Here is a 13,153-nt window from a genome sequence, read left to right on the forward strand (position 1 = left end):
TTATTATTTCTTATGTTAAACTATCCTTGTGTTCAGGAATGTTAAGTAGTTTTGGGCTTTTCTGTGTTGGGCCTGCTCACAATAACAGGTGTTTACATAGTTTTTTTTTTGTTTTTTTGTTTTTGGAGACCTGTAGATATGTTGACCATCTCATATTCAGTCATTATTACCATGCACAATATCAAAAATCCACTTGATCAGGGTGATGGTGGGATCACAGATAATAAAACATTGTTCAGTTTATTTAAAAGCTCTCTTTTAGTTGTTTCTTGCATTGCATTGTAAGCTATTATGCATATCGTGTTTTCTCTGAATGTGTGATTTGGTCTTTTCGGTGTACTTTTGCGCGTCTGATCACATCAGTCTGTTAATTGTTGTCGTGTCGACTTAAAGAGTCATTTCCCACAAAAGGGAATCTAATTATTTTCTTTTCTCTTACACATTAACCGCCAACATCGCCTTATTCACACCCGGGTGACAAACGCGCGCTCATCCTCCGCGTTTTGCCACTTTCGTCTCTTTGAACTTTGCGCTCGTAAAGATCTGGGGTATAAAAGCAAAGTTTTACCCCACACTGGGTCATTTTCTTCGAGACAAAACCACAGATAGGAGATGGCACAGGTCGATGACAGTGTGGACATCGATGCTGCTACGGCAAATATTCTGACGCATTGGGGCTGGAACAGAGAGGAGAGGACGTTTGGAGACAGCGCGTCTTCTTCACCGGATTCCTCATTTGAATCCATGTGCTCATCACCGGAGATGCGCTCCAGTCCCGGAGGATGCCCGGAGTACCAGCTGTCCGGACGCAAACACAACCGCTTCTCTGAGCAACAGAAGCCCAAAGTCAAGATGAGCATCAAGAGGAGAGTGAAGGCGAGCGAGCGAGAGAAGATGCGCATGCGCAGTCTGGCGGAGGCGCTGCATCAGCTGCGGGATTACCTGCCGCCGGTGTACAGCAGAAGAGGACAACCGCTTACCAAGATCCAAACCCTCAAATACACCATCCAGTACATCAAAGAACTCTCCACCATCCTCGAGCAGCAATGAGGACATTCACGTGTGTTTGAAGTCTTTCATGGTCACGGGAAGATCTGTGTTTTCAGTTCTTCATCATCTTTTACGGACATAATTCTCTTGGAGCAGAAAGGATCGTGATTTTTTGACTGCTGTTGTACAGAGTTTATTTTCTATTTTTCCCCACCACATGTGTTTTTCTGATGTAAATATTTCTTGTCACATGAGTGGTATGTCTAATCTTATACTTTTTTGGAAGTCATTTTTTATGATAAAATAATTGAATAAATGTAATGTTCGTGTTAACGTACTATGGTCTTTTTATTGGTGTAATGGAAAATATTAAAGCTCAACATATGTTATTGAAAAATGTTAAATTTAGCAAGTCTACGAATCTCTCAAACAGAAATCACAACACAACCCACACACAGGTTGCAATATTTAAGATTGAAATTTGTATAGAAAATAAAGTACAAAATTAATAGGAAATACATTTCTTTTTTAGAAAAAAATACTATTCTATTCTTCTTCTATTTGTTTAGACATGGTAAGATGTAGATTGTTTATTTATGTGTATTTTAAAAAAGGTAATATAATAAAAAGGTTCAAATCAAACAGGTGTTCTACTTTATGCGGCGTTGTGCAGAGCGATCGGCGAAGAACATCAAACTACCGCGAGAGCTGACTGGCCCGATACGTTAGATTAACTATCGCGATATTCTACGTCATACGTCGATCTATCTGCGCAGCGACACACGGAATTGAAGTGGGCGCTTTGGTGGATCGATGCACACGTACAACAACTGTACTGACGCAATTGAGCGCTGACCAATCATATCGCGTCCGTGTTTAGTGTGGGTGGGGCCTCGCTGTACAATGACGCTCGGCCCTTGACAAAGAGAATCAACGCTTGATCTTTCGGCGTAGCGCGAGCCGCCATTTCAAAGCCGTTTAAACCTTAATGATCTTGTAGACGGATGATTGTTTGACAGAATAAACCGAATTACGCTTAATTATTTTAGGGGCTCGTTGTTTAGAAGAGCTCTCGATCTTTGAAGGTAAGACTAAGCGCACACGACACAGAGCTCGAGTGTTTGTGTATTAAATCTGTGAGTGAACCGTTAAATTTCGTTAATTTACCTCAGCATCTCCACATATAAACCTTTTAGCGGTAGCTATGCGTGTTTGTCTAAAAGTTCAGGGCTCATTTGCCTCATCAGTTGATCCAGAGTGATTTTCAGGCTGTTATTTCAATCAGCTGTGGTTATTATTGTGGGCTCTTCTATGAAAAAATACTTAGAATGTTTCAAATGAATAAGAAGAGCTTATGAATCTGACAAACTAATATAACAAGTATTATTTTCTACTTGTGAACACATACCTTTTTATTACTTTTCAAATATGATTTTTGCTTATAGTGTGTTTTCATATTTTACACCAGAGTAATCATATAAAAACACAAGAAAAAGCTGCAACATTGTAATGTGTATAAAGGTCATCTATTTACTAGTGGCCTAACAGTTTTCATAATAAACTTTGACACTATAAAGACACACATCTAGAATTTCAAAATAAATCTTTGTCTATTAAAATGTGCAGTAGCACCTGTCTCTGTGCCATCTAACAGGTAGCACATCATGGCTCTGACATAATTAAAGCCTTTTAACCTAATGGGACAAACCCAATGACATTTCCTGACCTAACTTCCTGTTTTAAAAGGAAATGCATTAACACAATAGGAGACATTGCACTCATCCAGACATTTCATGTTGCTTAAAAGACTTGAACAGTATATCTGTTCTCGTGTTTTTCCTCTTGAGATGTCAAAAACGCCCTTCATCCATACAAGGTGGGGTTAAATTCCTCTCTGGGTGGTTGCATGCTTGCATGTCTCTCTTAGAATTTAATTTCTCTGGACTCCTCGTTTTACAGTTGGCCATGTATGCATTGACACTATTAATATATGGCCCAGCTGGATGCTCTGGAATTCCAGTGCCTACGGTCAGCTGCTTGTGACCAGCAGGGTGTTCGATGATGGAGATGCTGGCATGTTAAGCCTGTTGTGTGGATTTAACAGGACGGAGTCTGTCTGTGTGCTTTCCACAGCGGGAGGGAGAAATCGTCAGATGTTGCACGCTGACGTTACAAGTTTTTCTATGACTTTATCTGCATTTGGGTCATAGTTGAAGATCTAAGAACATGGGGGTCAGAAATGAGTTTCGTAGAATTCAGGTGTTCAGGGTTGTCGTCTGCGTAGCTAGCTCTGCTGTGAAAACGCATGTTAAACTAGTTACACTAAACAGGTAAAACTTCTAAACCAGCTGATATTATGTCCAAGTCATACTTCACTCTAAATAAAATAATGAAAAATAAATTATTCTTGCATAAAGTAGATGAAGTCTGCTTTTTGAATTAATAAAACTTTTTGCCTTGTTAAATTAAGCAAATGTTTGCCCTCAATTTGTAATGTTTTGAAAAAGAATTCAATACATTATGGTTACAATTGAGGAGCTCAGATGCAAAAGGCGATCAAAGTCACCTCCGTCAAGAATGAAATAAATTAACTGAACACTCTCAGCACGTATTATACGTTCATCAAATACCCTGCTTTAATCGCTGCCTCAGACCATTCAAAAATACTGCTTGTGGTTTGCACAGCACCACGTGGATTTACTGTGCAACTGTTCACTATGTCTTGACCAAAAAGTAGATTTTGTTTGGAGTGGAAATTTTTACATATACTTAGAGGGTTTTGTAATGACAGTCAAATTTGTCAAACACCAATGATTTGACTACAGTGACATTTGGAAAAAATGGCATTTTGGTTACCAACTAATAAACTTTTTATTACCATTTAAGTAAAATTACTGAACCTAAACATAAGAGCCTGATGATAAAACAGCTAATTTACAAGAAAACATGTCAGACACACTTAGGGTTTTGCATCTGAACTCTTCAATAGGCTTTATGCCCAGCTGCACTACTTCCTGAACTTCAGCCAGCTCCTTGTTTCCTGTCTGCCATTATTGGACAAACTGATTAATCCAGGTGTGCCTGACCTCAGTAGTCACAAACAAACTGATTAATTCAGGTGTGCCTGACCTCAGTAGTCACAACAACAATAATCAGACACGCCTGGATTAATCAGTTTGTCCAATAATGGCAGACAGGAAACAAGGAGCTGGCTGAGGTTCAGGAAGTAGTGCAGCTGGGAATAAAGCCTATTGTTCTTCAGGAAAAACTGATTTTTACCATTTTGGAATACAGGCTGGCGGTACCACTTTAAGCATAGCTTAGCATAATCCATTGAATCTGATTAGACCATTAGCATCGCGCTCAAAAGTGAACAAAGAGTTTCAATATTTTTCCTATTTAAAACTTGACTCTTCTTTAGTCACATCATGTACTAAGACGGAAAATTAAAAGTTTCGATTTTCTTGCCCGATATGGCTAGGAACTATACTCTCATTCTGGCATAATAATCAAGGACTTTGCTGCCGTACCATGGTTGCAGGAGGCGCAATGATATTACACAGTGCCTGAAAATAGTCCCCATGGTACTTTCAATTTTAGTAGGGCACTATTTTCAGGCACTGCGTAAATCGCAAATATCAAACTCTTTGGTTATTTTTGAGCGCGATGCTAATGGTCTAGGGCAGGCAGGGTTCCCCAAATCTTACCCTGGAGGGCCGGAGCACTACAGAGTTTGGGTCCAACCCTAATCAAACTAACCCACCTGTGATTTTCTAGTGATCATGAAGACCTTGATTAGCTTGCTCAGTTGTGTTTGATCAGGGTTGGAGCTAAACTCTGCAGTGCTCTGGCCCTCCAGGGTAAGATTTGGGGAACCCTGGTCTAGGGGGAGCTGGAAAATGAACCCCTTTTTTCAAAAAGTGTGTCCCTTTAAGCCAAAGAAAACGGTGAGAGCAAGAAAACAGCAATTATTTGAATTTGTTTGTATGTCTATAAAGGGTTTTAAAAATGGCTGCTGAATCCGAGCAAGTGAAGGAGACGACAGAAGTGATGGAGACTACAGATACATCTGCACAGGAGGATCCTGTACCTGAAAGCAAAACCAGGTAAATCACATGATCACAGCCAAGTCATTACAATGTGTTCACATGCCCCTCATCATGGATTCAAGGTTTAGATTTGTTTATGTACCTCTTACAGGGCATGTGGATTAAAGGTTCGTGGCAGAGGTGGGCGAATGGGAGGACGTGGCGGTCGAGGAATGATGATGAAAGGGTTCAGACCGCCGGGTCATGTCAGAGGCAGAGGGCGTGATTTCTTTACAAATGGATTTGGATCCATGAGGTTTTGTTAAAGTGTTCTTGGCCATTTTTGTTACTTGTAAACCTTGGTTCCAGTTTCTTATGAAATACTACGAATCCCACATTGCATCTGTATTTGTAGGCGGGGCATGGGTAGAACGTGGCCGTATCCGGACATGCGGGGTCGAAGAGGCGGACCTATGAGAATGAATTTGGGGCCACCGCCTCCTCCTCCTCCTTTGCCGCCCCCTTCCATGCACATGAGAGGACCCCCACCTCCAATGCACAGGCATGTACATAAAAAAAAACTGGGAGTGGGGGATACACCTTAAAAATTGTAATAGTTATTTAATGTTGCCCCTGAAATGCATACACTGCACAGTGTTACATTTTGAATGAAACCAAAATGTCTGGTATTTGGTCATTTCAGGCATTGCCCGCCGCCGCCTCCACCACCACCAGGACACCCAGGCTTTAGAGGGCGGCCCCCACACCCGAGAGGGCGTAGCATGATGCCACCCGGCCCTCCTCGATTTTTTCATCCCAGAGGGTAAGAACACACTAATCCACTTACTCCTTTCTTAATTGTTCCTTTACAGACGGACATGTCTCTCGCATTGTTGGTGTCTTGATTAAATACACTTATTTGGGCTACCATGATTAGTGCATGACACCCTGTTTTAACGAAATTGTTTTTGAATCTACAATGCAAAATTAGGAGTCACGATTTCGGCCCCTTCATTAAACACAGCAGCCCAATCCAAATGTGTGATTTTATCCTTTCATGCAGCTACCACAACGGATCGGCCCCTCCTCTGCCCCGCCCGCCTCCAGGCAGGGGCCAGCGCTGGCCGGGGCCCCCTGGTGGCCGGAGGTTTTAACAGCTCAGACGTAGTTAAAATCTCGAGCCCTGTAGCGTTAACGGCCTTCGAATATTTTCTTTCCAGGCAGAACTCGCAGGTTCTCTTACTGTAAAAACACACTACCCTTTTCGGTTCCTTGAATGTGATCCATTTAAAAGCACTCTCACTCTTATGAAGAGAAAGAAACATGTTAAATTTTAAGTGTATTTCATGAGAATTTTACTTTTAAGTGTCGTCCAGTCTGCGTGGTGCTATTCCTAATTTCCTTTTTTTATATAAAGAAAGTTAAGTGCATTTTAGTAAATGAGAAGTTGAGAGACTAATCAAATGACTGTACGTCCACCGTCATTCCTCAGTATATACACAGTATGTCCATTGATATATCTGTACTCCTTGGACCTCTCAGACATGTTAAGATCATGTCAGTACATTGACATATATAACAAACAGATCATTGAATTACCTGATATGTGTTTTCATGTGTAGTGCTCATGTATTATTCATGATTTAATATCATCAATGTGCAGCTACTATACAGTAAGTCTACAGTACGTTAAAGTAAAAGTATTTCTCTTGGAAAAGTATTCCTGTTTGTGTTCATCAGTCCACGCTGTTAAATGACATTCTGTTACAACCACACTTATTTAATGACAGTAGCATTACAGTTTATACCTCTTGAAATAAGATTTTTCTTTTGCTTTTCTATTTTAAAGCCAGTTACAAAAATATTTGATTTAAAATAGTAAAAATAATCAATATAAAAATATTTTGTGTTTTGAAGTGTTCTGGCACATTCACGTGTTGTAACTGATAAAGTCATGTGAATTTGTGGATGTAAATTGAGAAAATAACAGCTTTTGACTTAGTTTTGAACAAACAAAATAAAGTTAAGATAAAATGATCTCATCTTTTATTGTTTATTTAAACTTAAAACAATGAATGTCCATTTTCTACCTGTATTAATGTAATGAACTTCACATACCTGAAGAAAAATGGACAATAAAGTGTAATAAAAGTATGTATTTTTACTCTTTACATGAGCACAGAAATATATTTAATAAAGTTAATGATAATTGACAAGAGAAAAGTCATGGCAATGTTGCAACTATCCTATATTATACATAATGTTTAGATATTGTATAGTTTTAACACATTTAATTAAAGTGAAAAGTAAAGTGAAAGTTAATATAACAGACAAAAAAACAAGTCCAAGGATGTACTGAATATAGTCAGACCTGTCGTCTTTTCATTTAAAATGTGCATGAAATTAATTTATGTAGACAAAGTGTGTAATTCCTTTCACAGTAATATGTGAATAAATCATTCATTTTATATTAGTGGACTTCTATTAAACCCACCAGTGTGAATTAAATCCATTAACAAATAATGTTTATTAAGTAATTAGAATGAAACATTTGATTAAGACGCAATGATCTAGTCGAGTTTGAATTATCATAGTAATATGTTTAGTCAGATCTTTTTCTGGTGTTATCTAAATACTATAACTCACACTGGCATCTATACAAAAACAGCCTTATGTATGTCAGATTCTCAAGAAATACACTACATGTCAAACATTTGGACACACGTGACCCATTTTGTTCTTTATGGTGTTAGAAAACATAAAGATAAGCTGTATTAGCTCACTTATTTTACTGTTTGTTTAATGGGTAGGGTATATTAGCAGTCAACCACCCCCTGACACAAGATCTCCTTCACAAGGGTTGACTTTAATCTCAGGATGTTGGATGACTATGTGTCAAGTGAAAAGTAGTCATAATAAAGAATGTGTGGGTGCGTGCGAACGTTTGACTGATGATGTGTCTGTTACCTGTGTTGAGATGCGTAGGACAACCAAACATCAGTTAGACACTTGAGATTCTGTGTGTTCCTCTGATGGGTCACTTCTGCAGTTCCTCTCCTCTGCTGTGCTTTGGACTGACTCTTGTTGTCTCCTGAAGGGGTTAGACACCCTTTTGGAGGGCAGCTGGACATGCAGGAGGCAGGACGTTCCGGTCTGTGTCTCCTCCCGTGCTCGCCTTGCTGATGTGATCCACCTCATCCTCTCCTAACCAAGGTGAGTTTCTCTGTCTTTAATTAAAATCCCATTCACTCTCTGGATTGAGAGGAGATGGCTGTCTGTCGGTCTCATTTTAAACATGAGATCATTAAGACATACTGAGGAGTTATTTGGTGTCACACTGAAGGAACCTGCTAAACTAGGAAAGAATTGTCAGATTGGGACATTTACCTTTCTCCGTTAGATCATTACAGGCCCTCAGTGGTTCTTCTAGTATTTACACATGAATGAGACATTTAAGAGGTGCTTATTGAAATAAATATTTAATTTTCTGAAGCACCTTTAAAGTTATTTAGAGCTTCTCCAGAGGTTTCTGCCAGTGTGACATCTGAGGAACGAAAACCTGCAGGGAATTTAGCAAATTCGAAGCAAAGTGTGAGTCTGTTTTTTATAGTGGGAAATGTAGATACTGAATTACAAAAGGAAAACAGAGATGTTCTCGTACTATAAATGTCCAAAAAGATTTGACTCAAAAGCTCATATCGTAGTTACCAAGATGTAACCCTTGTAGTCTTCCAGGATGGTAAATGGATGCTTTGGAGTTACTTTTGTTTGATGTGTGTTTGTGAGAGAGAGTGAGCTGTGAGTCATTTGCTTAAGTTCAGAGGAATGAGTCATTTTACCAATGCTGCAGGACTGCGCAGACTCAAAGTGAACCGCAGGAGCAGATTCCTCGAGGTGAAGACAGCACGTAAGTAAAACAGCAGCTGTTTATGTGAATTAAAGGAAAGACTCTGGGCACAAAGTTGTCTTGTTTTTTCTGTAACTGATTTATTTCATATATTTGATCACAACCCCATTAGTGCTATAAATAAAGTTCATTTCCTCCCAATAATGTATCTCCTTGTTTCTATAGCACAAAAGTGTGACACATTGAGCTTATTATAATTTATCATTAGTTTTCTACATCCTCAACACCAATGATTCTTCAACTGGGGGCCACCTCCATTTTTGAAATGTATGAATTTATCATAAGTTCAGAAAATTAAGGCTACCAATCAACAGACCTACATTCATGTGTGAATCATGTTTTTAATTAAAATTCAAAGTTTGAGATGTAATACAATAAAGGCAAATAAAACCAATCGCTATAATTTATTCCTTTATTTGTTTAGAAAAGGGATGGTGTACATTAATGAACATTCGTAAACGTACCCAAATTAGCCCTAGTGCTAGTTTTCATTGGCAGTCCCTTTGCCAGATGTCATTGGGCTCCAAACTAGAAAAAAATAGTTAAACATTACAACAATCATAAAACTAAAATTCATGAGCACCACTATAAAATACAATTAAACAATAAAAATAAAAAAGCAATAGGTCAAAATCTGGCTGATGTCATTTACACCATTTATTTATTTTATTACATATAAATGACATGAATCCATGCTTATTACATAAAAATAGAAAAAACAAAACTTCATATGTAGACATGTATCTGTATGCACAAGTTATGTTAGTACTACTAGTACAAACATTTTATGTGGGACATTGTGATTTATAGTTTATGTAATTATAAAACCTTGTCTTGGATTTTTATCATGGCCACAGCACTGATCTAAGATCAGGTTCCCTTTGTGTTTCTCCTGATTTGTTTAATCTCAGAAGCAGGTTTTAAATCAGAGCTTGTACGTGGACAGAAGCTCATATATGCTGTATCAGGGCAGAAGTCTCCTCATGACCCTCATGGACTTGACTGCTCCAGTTTGTTATCATCCCACAGCGGTTTCTGGATGTGTTTTGGAATCTTCTCAACAGCGGTCTGTAAAGAGATGAACAAACATGCATTCAGTGGACAACTCAAAACACTACACTTCTATACTACACTTCACACACATTATATTGATTTTACTCAGTAGTCTGCCTGTGTACAGTATTATTGTGTCTTAATTAACATACTGTTACCTTAGTCACCTCCATGGCAACTCCCTCGGGTAAATTACGCTGAATGTACTCCAAATAAACCTGCGCAGTTGACCCAGTTATTCTAGAAATCTGAACATGACAAAGATGTTAATGTTGTCATCAGTGTTTTCTTTCTTACAAAGTACCAGAGCCAAGCATTGTGTTAACCATTTGAAGGTACTTTAATGATTCTTTAAAATCATGGAAGTAGTTTTCTAGTTATGCTCATCTGTAAAATATTTAATTAGTAGGGCTGTCAAAAGATTAATTGTGATTAATCGAATACAAAAAAAGTTTGTTTTTGCATAATATATGTGTGTGTGCACTGTGTGTAATTATTTTGCATATATAAATACAAACACATGCATGGATGTACTTAAGAGACAGATGGATGTACATAAGAGACGGATGGATGGATGGATGGATTTTATATTATATATACATACACATTTTAAAAATTATACATAAACAACATTTTTAATTGATTCATGTATGTGTGTATTTATATATGCATAATAATAACACACAATAAACACACAAATATATTATGCAAACAAACTCTTATTTGTATGCGATTAATCTTTTGACAGCCCTATTAATTATATTTATAATAATAAATTATAATATCACAAAGCCTGGATATTTGGTAACACAATATGTCAGAATTTAGTTTAATATAATCAAACGTATGTAATAAAAAGGAGACGTCTCACCTCAACACACCTGTAATGTGTCCTCATCTCATACTGCACTCTGTGTTTCTTAAAGATGTGAACAGACTTCAGCAGTGTTAATTTATCTATATGCTTAGGCGGTTCAAATCTGCAGAAAAGCAAAAAACCCATTCAGAAAGTTCATAAAAATATGCCATAATCATTAATCCCCAAGTAAGCATTTAGACTTTTTGATTGTATTAAAACTGTATTCTTAAGAGTCACATTGGACTTACACTTTATCCAGTGTGAGACCGAGCTCCTTTGCTGCCAAAGTGGCAAAAAACTCATAGCTGTCCAACACTGACTTATCATGACCTTTGACCAACACTGACAGTTTCTCATAGAGTGTGTCTGACTCGTCTGTGATAGTGACCTGCATTTAAAAGAACCAGAGGAACATGACTTTAATCCTTCAAATATAACAACTCTCAGTAAAACACACTGCGCGATTTATGGAAGATTTGATCCATAGAGGATTTAAAAGAGAAACTCACAGCAGGAGAATGAGATGATGTTGAGACAGGACCTGTGTGTATGAAAGATGAAGGACACACACTCACAGACCATCTGCAGACACATGAAGAAACATAATAATGACAACTTTACCATTAAACAATTAAGTCATACACATAAACGTCCAAGAGCACTTCAAAAATATGGGTGCCCATGTAAACCTGGAAATAACGTTATGACCAAAATATAGCAGAAACATTTCTAAAGCAAATCTGTGACATTGACCTGTCTCACGTGTACAACATAACACAATCTTACAAAATTGAAGCATTTTTTTAGCAGTGGGTTCAGACTTTTAAACCCCACTATGCATGTGTAGATATTGAAATGTGTCTCTTTTGTGTGTATGTAAAACTGACCGTGGACAGGTTATGTGATGCTGAACAGAAGCGACCTGCAATACATGAACACAATAACAGAGTCAGTCAGCAGAATAAACTAACACGATCAGTTAGAAACACACATGCTTACACAGTAAAATATGCAGATCCGATAAATAAAAGATGTTGCACTACCGATAAAAATCGTCCGCGAATGATATTTGACAGGACACGAATCGCTCCAGCTTTCGCCATGCAGGCTGCCATGTCTGTCTGACAAAGCGGAAGTGTCGTCACCATACGGTAGAGAAACAGCGCTTCTGCTGGAGGAGCGGGGAACAAATGAATACACGGGACTCTTTTGATAGAACCTTAGAGAATTGATTATAACAACTTAAAATCAACACTTAATTTGCAGGTGTGGGCAAAAAATGTGCCTTTTTGGAAGTGTCCTTTTAAATGCAAAAGAAATGTAAACACTGATTGTCATGATTGTGGTTTGTTAAAATTGAAACTCAGTTGTGCTGTCAATGTTCTCTCTCTTTCTCTCTGCACTAAATAGCAGTGTCGTTGTTGGATATTGCATAATAAGGGGTGGTACTGTTATAATAAGATCCCCTTGTGATGTCAGAAGGGGAACTTAGCATAATAATACCACACCTTAATCTGCACTGAATTTTAATGACATATTTTTTCACATGCTTGCAGAGAATGGTTTACCAAAGCAAAGATACTGGATTGTTTTTTTTTACTTTTTGTAGGTTTATAGAAGCACCGCGGACCCAGTTATAGCACTTAAACATGGAAAAGTCCCCTTTAATATTAATATGTTATATTCATCCAAATTTATTCACGGATATGTAGAGAATAATAAAACCGTTTTTCATAATATATTTTAACAGGTGTTGAAAAATTAAGTTTTACACTTAAGCATAAAAATAAGTGAACAGTGTCCCAATGTGAGGGAGCTGACTGAGACACAGACTTTGTTAACTTAAATATATAAGATAACATAGTGAAGATTCTTTAAAATCAATCAAAATGTCCTTATATTACAAATCACATAATAGACAAGCCTTTATATTTCAACTTTTAAGTGTATTCTGTGATAATGAATCCATTGCGCTTTATTTTATTTCTGTTTAATAAAATATTTAATATGTCTATGTCTTGTTTGTTTTTTGTAATAGATTAATACATCTGTTTCCATGTTTTTTTTTCTTTTAATATATTTAAGAATTAAAATATAAAGACTATTCAGTGTTGGATATGAATCATTGTTTTGTATTGATCTAAATGTTTTATTTATAAATTTATTTAGTTTACTGAGTTTTACAGCTCATCTAAATGATTGTGTTAAGTATTTCTAGTCTTATGAAATAGTATTTTATAATATTTTGCCTGTTTATTCTTCTATATCATTAATAATGTATTTGTTTTATTATTTTATTCTTGTTAATATTTTTTG

At 37.3% G+C, this 13,153-nt stretch overlaps 3 protein-coding genes across 5 annotated transcripts; 2 read left to right on the plus strand and 1 right to left on the minus strand.

The window, feature by feature from the left end:
- The first annotated feature begins 98 nt into the window (after positions 1-98).
- On the plus strand, positions 99-1,497 carry msgn1 (mesogenin 1). The gene has a single exon (XM_065273439.2). It carries the CDS (start codon positions 613-615, stop codon positions 1,048-1,050), a length of 438 nt encoding a protein of 145 aa, XP_065129511.1. The 5' UTR covers positions 99-612; the 3' UTR covers positions 1,051-1,497.
- Positions 1,498-1,870: 373 nt separating this feature from the next.
- LOC135758726 (uncharacterized) lies at positions 1,871-8,965 on the plus strand. Of its 3 annotated transcripts, XR_010536572.2 has the most exons (7): positions 1,871-2,075; positions 4,989-5,096; positions 5,191-5,334; positions 5,434-5,580; positions 5,722-5,841; positions 8,116-8,231; positions 8,869-8,965. XR_010536572.2 is itself a non-coding variant. In XM_073813702.1 (6 exons), the coding sequence occupies exons 2-6, from the start codon at positions 4,999-5,001 to the stop codon at positions 8,120-8,122; spliced, it is 516 nt and encodes a 171-aa protein (XP_073669803.1). In that variant the 5' UTR covers positions 1,871-2,075; positions 4,989-4,998; the 3' UTR covers positions 8,123-8,257. The 3 variants fall into 3 exon arrangements, 2 of the variants coding, with proteins under 2 accessions (XP_073669803.1, XP_065129423.1); XM_073813702.1 differs by lacking the exon at positions 8,869-8,965 and having other exon boundaries at positions 8,116-8,257; XM_065273351.1 differs by lacking the exons at positions 8,116-8,231; positions 8,869-8,965 and adding an exon at positions 6,082-7,055.
- Positions 8,966-9,392: 427 nt separating this feature from the next.
- mrps10 (mitochondrial ribosomal protein S10) lies at positions 9,393-12,749 on the minus strand. The gene is made up of 7 exons (XM_065273350.2): positions 11,881-12,749; positions 11,725-11,759; positions 11,347-11,419; positions 11,086-11,225; positions 10,850-10,958; positions 10,137-10,226; positions 9,393-9,993 (listed from the first exon to the last, which is right to left on the minus strand). The coding sequence occupies exons 1-7, from the start codon at positions 11,983-11,985 to the stop codon at positions 9,916-9,918; spliced, it is 630 nt and encodes a 209-aa protein (XP_065129422.1). The 5' UTR covers positions 11,986-12,749; the 3' UTR covers positions 9,393-9,915.
- Between the last annotated feature and the right edge of the window lie 404 nt (positions 12,750-13,153).

The sequence above is a fragment of the Paramisgurnus dabryanus genome, chromosome 1 (genome assembly GCF_030506205.2).
Source record: "Paramisgurnus dabryanus chromosome 1, PD_genome_1.1, whole genome shotgun sequence".
In the NCBI taxonomy this organism is placed as follows: domain Eukaryota; kingdom Metazoa; phylum Chordata; class Actinopteri; order Cypriniformes; family Cobitidae; genus Paramisgurnus; species Paramisgurnus dabryanus.